This window comes from Gnatocerus cornutus, chromosome 1 (genome assembly GCF_029298725.1).
Source record: "Gnatocerus cornutus isolate USDA-ARS CGAHR chromosome 1, icGnaCorn1.1, whole genome shotgun sequence".
Classification (NCBI taxonomy): Eukaryota; Metazoa; Arthropoda; class Insecta; order Coleoptera; family Tenebrionidae; genus Gnatocerus; species Gnatocerus cornutus.
Window position 1 is genome coordinate 17,420,647 of NC_142233.1, and position 14,943 is coordinate 17,435,589.

The 14,943-nt window shown below is 40.1% G+C and overlaps 4 protein-coding genes and 1 long non-coding RNA gene across 7 annotated transcripts; 3 read left to right on the top strand and 2 right to left on the bottom strand.

Annotated features, from left to right (window-relative positions):
* Positions 1–10: 10 nt before the first annotated feature.
* On the top strand, positions 11–472 carry LOC148180653 (uncharacterized). The gene is made up of 2 exons (XR_015769662.1): positions 11–317; positions 380–472. It is a non-coding gene; the product is annotated as an uncharacterized LOC148180653 (long non-coding RNA).
* On the top strand, positions 276–1,678 carry LOC148180654 (uncharacterized). The gene is made up of 5 exons (XM_088030958.1): positions 276–492; positions 541–847; positions 892–1,035; positions 1,175–1,385; positions 1,439–1,678. The coding sequence occupies exons 1-5, from the start codon at positions 423–425 to the stop codon at positions 1,496–1,498; spliced, it is 792 nt and encodes a 263-aa protein (XP_087887084.1). The 5' UTR covers positions 276–422; the 3' UTR covers positions 1,499–1,678.
* A 2,094-nt stretch (positions 1,679–3,772) lies between these two features.
* Positions 3,773–5,954, bottom strand: topi (matotopetli). The gene is made up of 4 exons (XM_088031344.1): positions 4,416–5,954; positions 4,237–4,369; positions 3,989–4,188; positions 3,773–3,937 (listed from the first exon to the last, which is right to left on the bottom strand). Exons 1-4 carry the CDS (start codon positions 5,877–5,879, stop codon positions 3,773–3,775), a joined length of 1,962 nt encoding a protein of 653 aa, XP_087887470.1. The 5' UTR covers positions 5,880–5,954.
* Positions 5,955–6,288: 334 nt separating this feature from the next.
* On the top strand, positions 6,289–7,233 carry Sys1 (Sys1 golgi trafficking protein). The gene is made up of 3 exons (XM_088031356.1): positions 6,289–6,686; positions 6,733–6,800; positions 6,848–7,233. Exons 1-3 carry the CDS (start codon positions 6,516–6,518, stop codon positions 7,086–7,088), a joined length of 480 nt encoding a protein of 159 aa, XP_087887482.1. The 5' UTR covers positions 6,289–6,515; the 3' UTR covers positions 7,089–7,233.
* On the bottom strand, positions 7,147–13,127 carry LOC148180657 (uncharacterized). Of its 3 annotated transcripts, XM_088031316.1 has the most exons (11): positions 13,036–13,126; positions 12,812–12,981; positions 12,480–12,708; positions 10,691–10,777; positions 10,334–10,599; positions 9,884–10,282; positions 9,653–9,812; positions 9,353–9,603; positions 9,179–9,306; positions 8,276–8,480; positions 7,147–8,227 (listed from the first exon to the last, which is right to left on the bottom strand). In XM_088031316.1, exons 2-11 carry the CDS (start codon positions 12,935–12,937, stop codon positions 8,141–8,143), a joined length of 1,938 nt encoding a protein of 645 aa, XP_087887442.1. In that variant the 5' UTR covers positions 12,938–12,981; positions 13,036–13,126; the 3' UTR covers positions 7,147–8,140. The 3 variants fall into 3 exon arrangements, with proteins under 3 accessions (XP_087887442.1, XP_087887450.1, XP_087887457.1); XM_088031324.1 differs by lacking the exon at positions 12,812–12,981 and having other exon boundaries at positions 13,036–13,127; XM_088031331.1 differs by lacking the exons at positions 7,147–8,227; positions 8,276–8,480 and adding an exon at positions 8,871–9,121.
* Between the last annotated feature and the right edge of the window lie 1,816 nt (positions 13,128–14,943).

The following is a 14,943-nucleotide window of genomic DNA, read 5'->3' on the forward strand; positions in this document are numbered from 1 at the left end:
ATCCGGCTAGCGCACGGTCAGTTAGCTTTCAGCAGGAAGTCGCACGCAATCTCCAAGAAGTTGTGCTGTTCGAGAGTGAGGTTAGGGTGTCTAGGGCCAGCACCATTTTAACCCCCTCAAAAAAGAAGTAAAAACACATCATTGCACTCAAAGGGGATGGAATGTTGAATGTTAAGACCCGTTTCTGCAGTTTCGTGTCAATTTCCTCGATTTCTCTCCGTAGAAAAGCCATGGGAGCAAAGTGACCCGCTGTCTCCAGACGTCAGGTTTTCCGTCAGATTTCAGCAATGTTGGTTGCGTCGTGGGAGTGTCTCAATGTAAACGTGATGTAAACAAACATAACCCATGTTGTAATGTTTATTTTTGTTGATTCCCTCAGCCAGTGGTTCGATTCGCTTGAAGGTTAGGATGTGGCTGTCACCATGGTAGTCCTCGACAAGTTCTACCAAGTTGTTGAACGCGAAGCCCTGCGAGTCTCTTCATTATGGAAATGTGAGTTGGACAGCCCCCTTGAACAAACAGAAATTGTTTTATTTGCAGTCAGTCACGTCCTTGCCTGCGTGGTCGCCGCCGTGTGTGGCTTCCTCACTTCGCTTTCCTTCGGCAGGGTCCTCAGCGATTTCAATTACAATTGCGTCTTAAATGCCGATATAGTCTTCGATAATGAAACTTACCTCAACTCCTCCACGCCTGTTCGTGCCATTGACTTAACGCTGACTTCATGGGGGTCGTCAAGTGCCTGCAGTTTTGCACATTTTACTTCAGTTGTTGCCATGATCTCTGCCTTGATCTGGGGGGTGTATTTCGCGATGATGTCGAGAGGCGGTGCTGGATCCCCCACTGATTCGTGAGTGTTCAATTGTCTGTTCAGTTGTTTGAGGGGAGTTTTAGGTTGTCCAGACCGTGGACCATTTTGTACCCTTGCATTTGTTTCACCAGTATTTTCTTTGTGGTTTATGTGATAAGCACGCAGCAGTTGAAGAACGGATTGAAGGAGTTTTGTCTGACTTTTCAGCCGGAATTGAACAATACTGGGTGAGTAGACGAAAAATTCGCACCACCTACTTGATTGAGGCATATTATCCACTATCTAGCAAGCTGTGCCAGTAGATCACAGCCACCCTGATTCAATTTCTACCTATACAGAGTGACTCATTTTTCTCTCTTTTTTGAGGTGTGTCCCCCAAATGGAAGTGTACACGACCCAGTTCAGGGAGCCCGATGGTAATCCGCTATTTTTCCTCCATCCCAACATGGTCATCGCCATCATAACCCCGCAAATTGGAATTTGGGCTTGGGTTTTCCAGTTAGTTCTGTGTATTCTTCGGGTGTTTTCAGCTGCGGATTTCGATTTACAATTAGTCACCGTCGTAACGAAGGGAGAAGTGAGTGTATAAGAGAAAAACACGTTTTTTATGCTGTCAAAATCTGTTTACAGGAAGAAGTGGAGAATGTGTTTGAGTTGGAGAACGAATCGGAACAAATTTCGAACTTGTAATGATTTTATTTTTATAACTACCTGGGGTAGGACGAAGATTTTGAGTGATACTAATCGAACAAGGCTCTGAAGTCGGTGCATAAACTCCAATTTTAATTTTTTATATGAATTTTTAACAATGACAATACTTCAGAATTCTAGTACAAACTCAAACATTTAATAAAAGATTCATGAGCTGTTTGGATGGCTTATAATTACATATTTTCATGAATTTTCGTAAGCTACCTCTGTATCTGCAACAAGTGCCAATTTAAATTCATTTTACGTATTTCTATTTCTTTAAGATGAAACACTGCCTTTGCATTGTCTTATTCTCATAGTCCCTCCAACAGATATTTATTGCATTTTGTATTAGTTTAGTAACTTCTCTTTTCCGTCCACACTGTAATCAATTAGGAATAGAGTGCAAGAGTGTTCCAGAAGTAGGTGGTCACGGCCATTCTGTGGTAAGTTGTCATCTTTCATACCTCTTCGTACTTAATCTTTTGTTTCTTATGACATGTGATACAAAAAATGTTTTCAGAGTAGGCCTTGACTCCTAAATCTTGTAGGAATTCCATAAGAAATGCAGCACTTTCTACGAGATTCTTACAAGATTTGGCGTTGTCATTTTAGTCACGAGTTAAAGTTAGCCATTGAAATTGATTTGTGGTTTCGGTAGTTTCGAATTTGAGGTCGTAGAAAAAGTATAGTTTGTAACACATTTATAAACTACTCTTAACACTCGCTCCGCTCGTGCCTAAAATGACATTTATAAAACTTGTTACAATACATATGGGGTATTCCAAACCAAAACAACCCCTTTTGAGCCCGCCGACCCTTTTCGATTTGGCTGAAAGTTTTTCATCTTTTTTTACCCTATGAAAAACAGTTTTTACAAATTTTTGTTCCCAACCCAAAAAAAGTTATGAATTTTCCCAAAAAACGGCTTTATTATTTTCAAATATCCATATTTTTTATTTTCTGCAACATTTGTTTTTTCATATGGTCATCCTAATTTTTTTTCATATTTTTTTCTGAAAAGTTTATTCTAACACAAAAATTTTGAAAAAAAAACCGTCCCAATAAGTTGATTTTTGAAAAAGTTATAGCTATTTGAAAATAAAAAAGCCCTTTTTTGGGTTGGGAATAAAATTTTGAAAAAATTCTGAGAACCGTTTTAATAGGGTAGAAAAAAAAGAAAAATTTTCAGCCAAATCGAAAAGAGTCCGGGTCAAAAGTGGAATACCCCATATACTATTTTTCCTACGACCCCATATGAAAGTGGCATTTTCCACACGGTTAAATAACTCCTAAAGTTGATGATTTTTTTGTTTGAAGGTCGTAGGAAAAATAGTGTACATAACTCGTCGGAAAGTGTCTTTCTTGGACTCGTGTAATATCTATATTCACACTCGTGCGAAATTGATCACTTTCCATACTTGTTATGTAAATATCTATATCTAGAAGCAAGAAATTTATTAATTCCGAACATTATTCTGGAACACTCTGTATATTCGTGCTTGCGGAAATGAGGGGTGCCTTCTTGTGATATGTTTAACTGTATTATTAAAAGCACGGTTTTTGGTGTTTTTTGAACACTTTTACTAACTTATTTTTATTATACCACGACAAAAGTGTCAAATTCGTTTGACATTTTATGTGCGCGGTATAATTGCACTATGTATTTTAATAATATTATTTAGAAAAGTTTAAGACGTACTAAAAAGCTTTCGTTATTTCCCACTTTTAATAACGCTCAGTCATTTTATAACGTGAGCAGGAATTATATACACAGGGTGATTCTTTTCAATATTAATCAAAAGCGGTGGTTCATGTAGCAACATTTTGCCATAACAAAACGATATTAAAAAGGATCACTCTGTACCTCGCGGATTGCACAGATGCAGTCGTCTTCACAAAAAACTAAGACACTCGAATTTTCATAGAAAAAAAATTGCTGCAACCTTAACACATTTTTTTTCAACGACATTAGTTGTCCCAGTTTTTTGTGACCACAAAGTACATAAAATACACATAGCGTTCAATTGCATTTTTATCTAGTTCCCTTTACATAAAAACGAAAGAATCAAAACATTCACAAAGTAACGGCCAACTAGATCAAAATTTCAATTGATCGCAATTGTCGCTTCGTTTTGCTCACAAATTAGCGGACCATTGCAACGAGCTCATTGTAATTCACTTTGCCTGTATGTGATAAATAAAGATCATTATTCTTAATTAACCTTTTTTTCATCAAACAAACGAACAATCAAACCTCATTAAAACTTATCTCTAATTCAAAATCGCATCAGGATGTTGCGTCCTGAAATGTTTGTTCCGATCGCCTTTCTGCCGAAAAAGTCGCCCACACACAAAGCACGGATACGGCCGTTCATTCGTATGGATTCTCTTGTGGTTGTTTAAAGCATCGGCGCGGAAAAAGCGCTTCTCGCACATCTAAAAAATTATTTTCTTGTAATATGTAACGTGGAATTTACGATTTGGTACATCGCAGCCGTAGCGCCGGTCTTCAGTATGGATGAGGCGGTGTTGGTAGTACACGGAGCCGGTCAGGAAACATTTACCACAGACGCTACATTTGAAGGGTCTTTCTCGGGTGTGGACTTTGCGGATGTGATCTTTTAGGTCAGGACGGATTGTATAACGGGCTTCGCAGCCTTCGTGAGGACATGCAAAGGGTTTGATTCCTGGAAAAGGGACAAAGGAGTTTAGGGAGAAGGAAACCGTCCAAATACCTTGGTGAAACCTCATGTGTTGCCAGAGATGCGAGGTCTGCGAGTAACTCCTTCCACAAGTGTCGCAGACGTAGGGCTTCAGACTCTTATGAGCCCTGCTGTGGATCAAAAGGGCACGAGCGCTGTGTAAGACCTAAACCCCCGAAATTACAAAAGTCTCGATTTGTTTAGGACCTTACCTGACCACACTCGTCACAGTTAAAATTAGCCGCGTGTTCCTTCTCCCGGTGCGTCTCCAGTTCGGTCACAGTGTCCCAAACTTGGGTGCAGCGTTCGCACTGGTATTTGTACCCCTCGTCCAGCGCCAAGCACGGTTTCTTGGTCCTCGGTTGTTGCTTGGGAAACTTCCGTTTTCGCCCGCGCTTCTTCTTCTCGGGAACAACAACCTCTTCCTCTGGTTGAGTCAGCGGCTCGGTCTTCACCACCGTTTCTTCCTCATCTACGTTCTCTTTACCCTTGTTATTATCGATGTTCTTCTTCTTTTTATTAACTGGAATTTCCAAAGCGATCAGAACGTCTTCGATGAGTTTGTCGATAACATCTTCACTCTTGATGTCCTTGACTTGTGCTGTCTTCTCGGTGAAGTTGTCGTGCATCTTGGGAGTGTAGTGCTTCTTCTTGATCTTGTGGGTGTAAAGGAGCTCGTGGGATTTAAACGTGCGATCGCAAAACTCGCAGAACGTGAGTTTGGGGAGGTAGAAGAGATTCGCTTTTTCCGAACACTTCTTCAGCCAGTGCTGCGAGGCGGTGATGTACGACTCGAACGTGTCTTTACACATCACGCATTCGTAGTTCTTGTCGGTGTTGTGCGTCTTTTGGTGCTTGAGAAGGATTTGTTTGTCCGCATAAGTCCTGTTGCAGAATTCGCACTGCAAGAGAATCTCAGTGGAGATTTTTTCGGTGGTTTTGTTATCGAGTGAAGCTTCCGGTTCTTTCTTAATAACCGAGTCGCTGTCAAACAAATCGATGCAGAGATCGACGTGGTAGGCGGCGGTGGTGCTCGAGGAGAAGACCTCATGACACTTTTTACATTTCCAGACGGTGACGTCGCTCCTGTAGAACTTTGAGATGTCCCCAGCCTTCTTACAGTGGTTTTCTTTGTGGATTCGCAGGCGGTTCTCGCTCACGAACTGTTTCTTGCAGTGTTCGCAGGTGTTGTCTTGGGAGTTCTCATGGCTACTTTGATGCCTCTCAAGGTTGTTCTTGCTCACGAACTGCTTCCCGCACGTGGAGCAGTCGTACTTGATCCTCTTCCCCTTTTCCACGTCCGTCAAGTCGGCGTTGGGCTTCAGTACCACTTTCTCCGCATTAAACTCGCATTGGTGTCTTTGATACTGGTACTTGGTGGGGTAGTTCGTCTCACAGTTCTGACACCTAATCATGCTGGGAATGTTCAGTTTCGACTTACGCGAATCAGTTTTGTACAAGCGCACCGTTCCAAGGTCTTCTCGGAAGAGCTTCTGGTAACCGAAATTCACTTCGGCGCTCAGGTTGTAGCTGAGGGAGTCTTCAGATTCAAACGAGCTCTTGTTTATGACTTGGTGGACGGAAATGTCGATTTCATACCTCACTGACGAGATTTTCCCAGAGTCGCTTATGAAATGAGTATTTAGCACGGAAATCGTCCGGTTATCGCTGGTCATGATGAATTTAACTACTTGATTGAGAGTTTTGCTTGGTTTATCAAAACAGTGCGGCAAAATGGAGGTTGTTGATTTTTGAAACAAATGAAGAGGGAAACTCTGGGGCTCAAAAAAGCAACTTTTGGGGTTTTCCAATGCAGCACCCACTTAAGAAATGTGTGGTGGTAGTACGAAAAATCGAGGCAAAATTATCGAAGTTCGTCGTTAGTAAGACGAGCGAAGCTGAATATTATTTTATTTAAAAATGAATGGTTTTGACCGGAAGTGCGCACTCATTGGACCGTTTAAATTACGAAAATTAATAAAATCTCTTGATACTTTTGATAGAAAGATAAGGCAATCGAACGCCTCAGTTGAGTTTATTTAGACACTTTTCCGTGCTTTTGAGTTTGCATTTTTAAACATACTTTTGGTGATGTCCGAACCTTTACGTTGGTACCGTTCAAATGTCACCGTACGTCATTTGTCAAAATGGTGTCATCATTCCAACTTTCGCTCAAATTTAATAACAAATGATCGGCCCAGAACCGCTCCCACGTCTTCTGCTGTTCGAATAATCGCGTTCGACTAATTTAGTAATAAGTTCCAAGAAATGTGTAAATTTCGGACCTAACCTCAAAGTGTGCAATACGTAAAATGAAAAAGCTAAGTGGTTCGTTCCGCTACACGCAATGGGACCCTTGGCTCATCATCTTCCAGATAGTCTCAGTGCAATGCATTCTATACGTGTCTTTGGGACTCATCCTGGCGCTCCTGGGGACCCTCGTGGGGGACACCCGCACTCTGGACCACATTTTCGAATACCACGTAAGTCCCCCCCTGTCTAAACCAACAATCTTGTTCAACTTTGCAGGAGATTCAAGTGCGCGATTTCGGGGGGCGCATGGTCATCACAGCGTTCGTAATCAATGCTTTAGTCGGGTAAGAATGGACGTGGAGTCGCCCCCATGTTATCATTTCTGTTGCAGCGCCCTATCTTTATGGTACATCGTCGAGCGGACTAAACAATGCATGGATTTCAGCTGCACCTGGCACTTTATCCACTTGCTAATCTGCTGGGGCTACAACGGCAGCTTCCCCACAACTTTCTCCTGGTGGGCTCTGAACGTGGCCTGCGCCACCTTGATGTGTGTTTGTGCAGAGTTTTTGTGCCTAAGAACTGAGCTAAAAGCGATTCCCTTATCGTTAGGTCCTAAAACAGACTTGTGAAGAAAAATGTGATATTTTGATAGTAGGGTGCCAATTATCGATTTTTGTAAAGATTGGAAATTTTAAAAAAGTATTTATTTAGATCTACATCCATTGGCTATCTAATAACTGTAAAAATCAACACAAATAAATTTTCATAACAATACCTAAATGTGGTTCATAACAGGTGTCTTTTAGTGACTAGCATAATGAAATACTTAGGATAATTATCATTGATTTAAAGCTCATAGTTTATAGCACACAAGAATTGTAATTATGCTAAGACGATGAACGCGCGCGAACGTAGAAAACAAAACGAAATTATCAATCAGAAAGGGCTCATTACACGTTACCATAGCAATAGTACACGTTACCATAGCAACGGCACACCTACCATAGCAACAGCACATCTTACCATAGCAACGGTTGTTTAACAAAAGAGTGGCGCGAAAAGTCTCAATGCGTCGTGAGTCGTGTTTTAGCACAAATTTTTGAAGTCTTCATCAAGGCTGAAGAATTGGTAAGACAACAGAGTGAATTTGGTCACCAATGGTGAGTAAATTCGTGTTTTTTCCTACAACTTGCAAGCAGATAAATAGTTTTGTAATTGTTGATTTTGTTCTCTACTTTCGCTGTGCCTGTACGACGGATCAGTTACATGTTACATAAATGTGCATTTTACTAGCTAGTAGTGTCAAGCTCCGTGTATAAAAGCCCTAAAACCCCACAAAAACGGTGCAACTATGACACTGACGATGGAAGATTGAGAAATATATATAATACAAAGGCATCAAGTCGCCCACCACAACAGCACATGAATTTAAAATTTGTACTAAGAGAGTGGAAATTTTGCACATTCGTAGGCACATAAATACTTAAAGTACAGTCTACAAACTAACAATAAGTGAGTGCTACCTATTTAAGTAAACCAAGCTCAAATTATTGCTGCTTTTGATCTGACAGGAAACGAGGACGTCTACAATTTCAACTAAGCATCAAATGTCCCCAACAAATCGTTGTGGAATGCAGTGAAGTGGTGTTCTTCCGAAGGCGTTACCTCTCGCTGAACTAAACTAATTCTGAGGGGAACATTCGTCGACTTCTTCGATGATGGAGTCTTGTTCTATTCTTTGTCTTTGGAGGATGAGTTCCTGTCGTTTCTGCCACCAAAATCAAATGATTACGTGTAAAATCAACAACATACGCACCTCTTCATTGTTGATGAGAATTATTCGATGATCTATTTTCGGAGTTAATTGACATGATTCCTGTTCGAGGTCATCGAGAGAGGCTCGACGAGTTAGTCTAGAAGAGTGGTGGGCGGGAGGACTCGTCACTTCGACGGTGCTTGCTCTGCGAAGAGGCGGAGGGCCGTCGAGTTCGCTCCCGTCTAGCATTTTCACCAAGCTGTGTCTGCGGATATGGACAGGGCGTTTATTTTTAAATGTTTGTTGGACGTTTAAGTGGGGTCAATGAGGCAAGGACTTTGAAATTGGCGCCGATTCAGTTATTTCCGCTGAGAGGTACTTGGGGATTTGCATGTCGTTACCTTCTTCATCAAATTAAACACGTAAATTGGAATAAAATGTTAAATTCTCATCGGTCTGTGAATTCTAAGAGCAGTTCTAAAGTCAAATTTCGACACTTTTTTCCAAACCCCCACTTTATCAATTTTCAAAATTTCTCCTCTATCGAGGGAAATATCTTCTAGTTTTATAATAATTGTATTTTATTCTATTTCAACGACGGTGAAGGCCGCAATCACTGCAACAATAAAATGAAGGTCCACACAAAAAATCAGCCTTATGCGAATTCCGAGGATCATATTTATTTTGACTATTTTATTATCATTTTTTTATAAATATCTACGTTAAAAATGAACAAAACCATAATGAAAATGATTTTAAAAATTAAAACACGACTCATTCCCAAATCCTTGAGAACGACATGATAAACATTTATTAGAAAACAACATAAAATTGTGAAAAAAAAACAGTTCTCCGTCTCCTGGACGTTAGACGCTTTGCATCTCTTGCGGTTTTAAAACAATTAATCTAACAAAACAACACAAAGGTTAAGAAGAAGACTCAACACAACTCTACAATCCTCACCTTCTAGACAACGTGACTAATGATTGCCTGTGTTTCGAGTGTTTCTTGGTCTTTCCTAGTCTCATATTGATCGCCTGGAAATGATTCTGGATCGCCAATCCGAGTTCTGGACACTCTCCTTCGTCCACCTAAAACATCCCATTTCGTCAAGTTTTACGGTTTGAAGAAACCCACCAAAATCTCCGCGTCTCTCAACATCACATATCCGTCGCACCCGGAATGCATATAACTCTTTGTTGCCAGTCTATAGAATTGATCTAAATTGAGGTATTCATCGCCTATTCTCACGAACGCTGGATCCACCCTTTGCCCTGGAGGTTTGGTGGGATCAAAGGCGAAACTCACGCCGGCGACTTGAGGAAAGCGGCCTTCGAGTTTCGGGTACATGCAGACGCCGTTTTCTAAGGCCTCTAAAACTTGCTTTCCTGGAAATTGTCATCAGAAAGTGTAGAACTTGAGAAAACGGTGGTTTACCTGTCAGTTTTAGAATGACCAGCGGGTCGCGCATAGGCACGATATTCGTCAGATCTCGAACAGTGAAATCCCCAGCTGGATGAACTTGATCCGACCGGAAAGTCCCAGAGTTCAGGATGACCAAATCCGCACCGGTCGCTGCGAGAACCACATCGCAAACCTACGCAGAAATTGTCTGATTTAAATTTCATAAATTGATTGATCGCCTGATCGGCTCGGATGATTAATTACCCAGTTTCCTAGGTTGGACTCCGATGTCCTAATCGAGGTGAAACGCCCATCTAATGGTACAGAAAAACAGCCCAAGACTTCGTGCATTTTTCCTTCGACGATACTCGTGTATTTGTCTAGTTTCTCCTTCAGTTTGGGGTCTTCGGCGAAGGCGGAAGTGACGTTCACTTCTTCGACTGTCACTTCCGGAGATCCGTTGGGCTTTTCGAAGTTCACAGTAATTTTGCTGAACTGTCGAAAATCAGTGCCGCTCTTGATGACGTGCCTCCCGTTAATCTCCCGAATTTCGTACACGTGGTCGTGGCCCCCGAGAATCAGATCGATGTCTTCGCAATTCTCAGCGAGTTTAACGTCATTCGGGGTCCGCATGTGAGTCAACGCGATGACGTAGTCGCACCCCTGGGAATAAAATTTCGGTTACTGCGCTTGTTGTAGAAATAATTAGCACACCTCTTGTTTCAACTGCGCGGCGAGTTTCTGTCCAGCTTCCACGAAGTCCAGAAAAGTGACCATTTCGGGGTTGATGGTGGCTAAAGTGTCCAACCACTCCTTCTCGACTAGTCCCAATAGTCCGATTCGGTGTCCAGCCCAATGGACCACATGGGTGATTCGGCCCTCGCCCAAAGGGCGTCCCGTTTCGTTGTCCAGCACGTTCGACATCAACCATGGGAATTCGGTTTGGGCGACCCATTGTGAAAGGACCTCAAGGCCGTGGTCTGTGTTAAGAGAACAAATGAAAATTGAAGCTTTTGTGAGGTGTTAATTGAGGAAACTTCTGATGGATTTCTCCTTGAACTTGAGGCTTACCGAAATCGTGGTTGCCTAAGACGGCGCAATGGGTGCCGACGTCGTTTAGCACGGGGACCATTTGCTCGCCTTTGGTGTAGGTGCTCACTAGAAAAACGAAAATTAAAAAAATATATTCCAGATTTTTATAAAATTGCGTAGCTCTAGCAGTTTCAATATTAATCAGAGTAATTATTTGGGACAAGACTAGCAATTATGTGAAATTAAAAAAAATTTGAAAAAATAACATTTTGGGAAATTTTTATTTTCGAGACAAACCCAAAATTCCCCAAATTTTAGGGATTTTTATTTTCGAAAGTTCCAAAATTTTCTATAAAATGCTTTAACTACAGCAATTATTATGTCAAGTCTAGGATTTATTATTTTAGGCAGGCCTACCAACTGTGCGAAATTATAAGATTTTAAAACATTTTGAGAAATTTTTATTTTAGGGAAAAAACCGAAATTCCCCAAATTTTGTATTAAATATGATAAATCTGGCAGTTTTAATGTCAAAACTTTAAAATTTTGAGAATTCATTGTCTTTGACACGAACACCAATTGTGCGGAATTACGAAATTTTAGAGCAAGAAAAACCAATTTTGGGGATTTTTATTTTCGAAAATTCCAAAATTTTATATAAAATTCCGTAACTATGGCAACTTTTATCTCAAGTCTAGGATTTATTTTAGGCAGGCCTACCAACTGTGCAAAATTATAAGATTTTAGAACATTTTGACAAATTTTTATTTTAGAGACAAAACCGAAATTCCCCAAATTTTGTATGACATATGATAAATCTGGCAGTTTTAATGTTAAAACCATGAAATTTTGTGAATTTATTGATTTTAACACGAACACCAACTGTGCGGGGTTAAAAAATTTTGGAGCAAGAAAAAACAATTTTGGGGATTTTTATTTTCGAAAGTTCCAAAATTTTCTCTAAAATTCCTTAACTATGGCAATTTTTATTATTTTAAGCAGACCTACCAACTAACTGGACGAAATAAAGTTTCGGAGTTTCTATTCTAATTCTTTATAAACAATAAACTTTACAATCTATAGCCAACATTATAAATTTAACGATTATGTAAGGATTTATTTTGAAATAATGTCAATGTCATCGTTTAGACTATGTTGTCCTGATTACAAATTTTTGCAGACAACTTGCGATTATCGTACTTATAATTAATTTTAAGTACATATAATTGTGAAAAATACGGAAATCCTTGAACGATGCATTCCAATCGAATATTTCTTACTTATAAAACGCAACGAAAATCATCAAGTTGTAAAATTATCATTAAGTGATTATAAAATGTCAAGGTCGACATTGAAATACGTGTAAAATTTAGGTGAAATTGAGTCCAAAAATGTTAAAAGGTTGTAAAGAAACACACAATTTTAGAAGAAAATGAATAATTGCACTGTCAATAAAAGTTATGCTTCAACATCCTTACTAATTGACAATTTGTTAACATCATTTATTTTGTAAACATTTATTTTTCGTAACTGATTCATATACTTTTCTTAAATAGAAAATAATGTTCCAATATGTGGAAATCACGGTCACGTGACACATGGCCGAAGCTATGACGACGGTTACGTTGTCTGTTACCATGGTTACCTTGTCTATTACCATGGTTACGTGATGTATTACCATAGTTACGTTGTGTATTACCATGGTTACGTCATGACAGTAATTCCACGTTAGACATTCATAAATTTGGTAAAAATTGTTGTATTCAATTTGAGGAGACATGCAGTGCTACCAACACATTGAAATTTGAAATAAAAAGTAAAAACTCACACATGCTCGGTGAGAAGGCATCCCCGCTGAAGAGCACCAGAGGGTGCAAATGTTGAAAACTTTTGATCGCCGTGCAGAATCTCGCGGCGCCCCCCACTGGCTCTGGAGAGAGTCGCGGCTCCACGTTGTAGACGTCGTTAAAATGCAGAATGACCAAATGTTGTGCCATCGCGCCACCCGCCAATGTGTTCACAGCCCTTCTTCCAGCAGCTCGCACTTCTAATGACGCCTTGAAACAGCCTTAAATTAGCACTTTTACAACTAAATTGCCAAACAAAGCGAATGGAATCTTCCGGCAAAATTCTCCCCTTGTTAGTAGCGAATGAACGAACCTGTTTGAGCCACCCCACGACGCTCGTCACTTTGCTGGTGACTTCTGGGGGCACCTCTATACTGTGCTCTTCCACCAAAGAGCTCCATTTCGCCCGGAGCGCTGCTTGAGCAGCGAAACTAGCCATAGCCCTCGTTAATTACTATTAGAGCATTCCTTGAAACCTCACACCTCAAATTGGTTAAAATGAGCGCATGCAATTCGTGATGGGACGTGACAACTTACTCAATCGACGGAGACTTGCGGTCTGCTCATTCCTGCACGTGGATGTTAATTGAACGATCGATTTCTTTCTCTCATTTCCGCTATGGATTTTCATTCATTCAAGAATTGCAACTATTTTACTTTTTCGCGTTGTATTGATTGGTGGAGATGCAAACGGAGCGGGTTAGGACGATGGCAGCTTCGGCGGTTGTGTCATGGGATATGAAGCACGACTCGTTGCACATTGTTTAAATATTTAACATTTTTGCCGGTGTTACGAAAGGCCGGAGCGAAGGACGAATGTAATTTTCTCTGCAGGATGTTGGTGACATCTGTTGGCAGCGTGCGGTAGGTTCGACGTTTGAGAGGTTTGACATTTACGAAAAATGGCAGACAAAATCCCTATGTGGCAAAGTTACTAACTTTTGATGAAAAACGTCATTTTTTACATTGTTGTATAATTGGTTGCCTACACACCATTCTATTAATGCAAAAGGCGGTCATTTAAAAAAATATATTAGAAAATTTGTTTTCTTCTTTCACCCACATTTCAAAAACGTAAGATTTGTTAAAATCGAGTCACAAACAACTGAAAATTTATGGCTAAAATTATGCCAAACTTCCGATATCGAAATCTCGCTTAATTTTGATGGTAAACTTGCGTTATAAACATCATTTTCACGCATTTTCATCACGCAGAATTTCCCGCAGATTCCAAATCTGAAATTGAAATTTAGATCCGACAACAAATAACTGAGTTATAGCCGATTAAAGTTTAATAGTTGATTTATATTTTTCCTAATTTTTTAAGCTAAAGGTGCAGTTTGCTCCATCGTTTTCTTCGACTCATCTTCAAAAGACGAAATTTCTATGGTAAATTTTTTGAGCAAAAAAATTTTGGGACTCAATCGATTACATTAAATTTTTTTATTTTTCTATTGCCCTTCGTAAACTACTTGAGCTCCTCTTTCCATTGATATATAATTCAATAATACTAATCGCAGGAAGTGGAGGATATCTTCAGGTAAACATAAAAATCCAAGCGAAATCTCAACTTCCTCTGGAGTGTTGACTTTGGCATTGGAAGACCTAAATCACTTCTCATTTAAACTAAAATAAAATATTTTATCAATCGTAAAAAGATTATTACTTGCAAAGAATGATTCAGTGTGTAATGTAACTCTTTTACAATTAACGTCATTACTTTTTAAAACAATCGTTCTATTTTCGACCATACGCAATAATTAAGATGAGCATTAAAATTAGTGACTTCACAATGAAGATTATAATCACCGAGATTTAGGAATTTCTATGTTCTTTTTAAACGTATAAAAGATAAAGTGGAGTCGCATGTGAAACTGTGGCTAAGTTTGTTAACAATGGCACTGTTCGGCACCCTCATTCTCGGTTTTGCCCTTAACGTTTGGGCAAGCACCGCTGGTAAGTTGAGTGTTATTTCGTTAATTTCTTTAAAGTAACTCTTGTATTTTGGTAGATTCAGCATGTCCTACTGTTGATGGTCCAAATGCCGTTTATTTGCCGCACGAAACGAATTGCAACCAGTTTTATCAATGTTCAAATGGAGTGGCTGTTCTTTTTGATTGTGCTGCTGGTCTTGAGTTTAACATGCTGTTAAACGTTTGTGACTATCCTGCACAAGCTGGCTGTTCCTCCACGGCTCCTGCGAGTAACAATGAATTGGCTTCTTCTGGTTCTACATCGAGCGATACTCCAGTTGTAACTACTACTAGCGACTCCTTAGTTATTGGCGATACAACAGTTAATGGTGGTCCCGCTGGTTCTTCATCCAGTGGTTTGCCTGCCAGTTTAACATCTAGTGTTAATGTCAATGGTCCTACCGCCTCCAACGGTGATTCGCCAACTGTCTCCATTCCCAGTGATGGGACAGTTCCTCCCGTTTCCACTGAC

Excerpts from the sequence above, each read along its gene's own strand:
- Sys1 (XM_088031356.1), top strand. The coding sequence starts at position 6,516 with ATGAAAAAGCTAAGTGGTTCGTTCCGCTACACGCAATGGGACCCTTGG. Across the intron at positions 6,687-6,732 it reads ACCACATTTTCGAATACCAC|GAGATTCAAGTGCGCGATTT; the intron begins GTAAGTCCCCCC and ends TCAACTTTGCAG. Across the intron at positions 6,801-6,847 it reads GTAATCAATGCTTTAGTCGG|CGCCCTATCTTTATGGTACA; the intron begins GTAAGAATGGAC and ends TTTCTGTTGCAG.
- LOC148180657 (XM_088031316.1), bottom strand. The coding sequence starts at position 12,937 with ATGGCTAGTTTCGCTGCTCAAGCAGCGCTCCGGGCGAAATGGAGCTCT. Across the intron at positions 12,709-12,811 it reads TCGTGGGGTGGCTCAAACAG|GCGTCATTAGAAGTGCGAGC; the intron begins GTTCGTTCATTC and ends GGCTGTTTCAAG. Across the intron at positions 10,778-12,479 it reads TGCCTTCTCACCGAGCATGT|TGAGCACCTACACCAAAGGC; the intron begins GTGAGTTTTTAC and ends TCGTTTTTCTAG.
- topi (XM_088031344.1), bottom strand. The coding sequence starts at position 5,879 with ATGACCAGCGATAACCGGACGATTTCCGTGCTAAATACTCATTTCATA. Across the intron at positions 4,370-4,415 it reads ACTGTGACGAGTGTGGTCAG|GTCTTACACAGCGCTCGTGC; the intron begins GTAAGGTCCTAA and ends TCGGGGGTTTAG. Across the intron at positions 4,189-4,236 it reads ACACATGAGGTTTCACCAAG|GAATCAAACCCTTTGCATGT; the intron begins GTATTTGGACGG and ends TCCCTTTTCCAG.
- LOC148180654 (XM_088030958.1), top strand. The coding sequence starts at position 423 with ATGGTAGTCCTCGACAAGTTCTACCAAGTTGTTGAACGCGAAGCCCTG. Across the intron at positions 493-540 it reads AGTCTCTTCATTATGGAAAT|TCAGTCACGTCCTTGCCTGC; the intron begins GTGAGTTGGACA and ends TTTTATTTGCAG. Across the intron at positions 848-891 it reads GCTGGATCCCCCACTGATTC|GTTGTCCAGACCGTGGACCA; the intron begins GTGAGTGTTCAA and ends GGGGAGTTTTAG.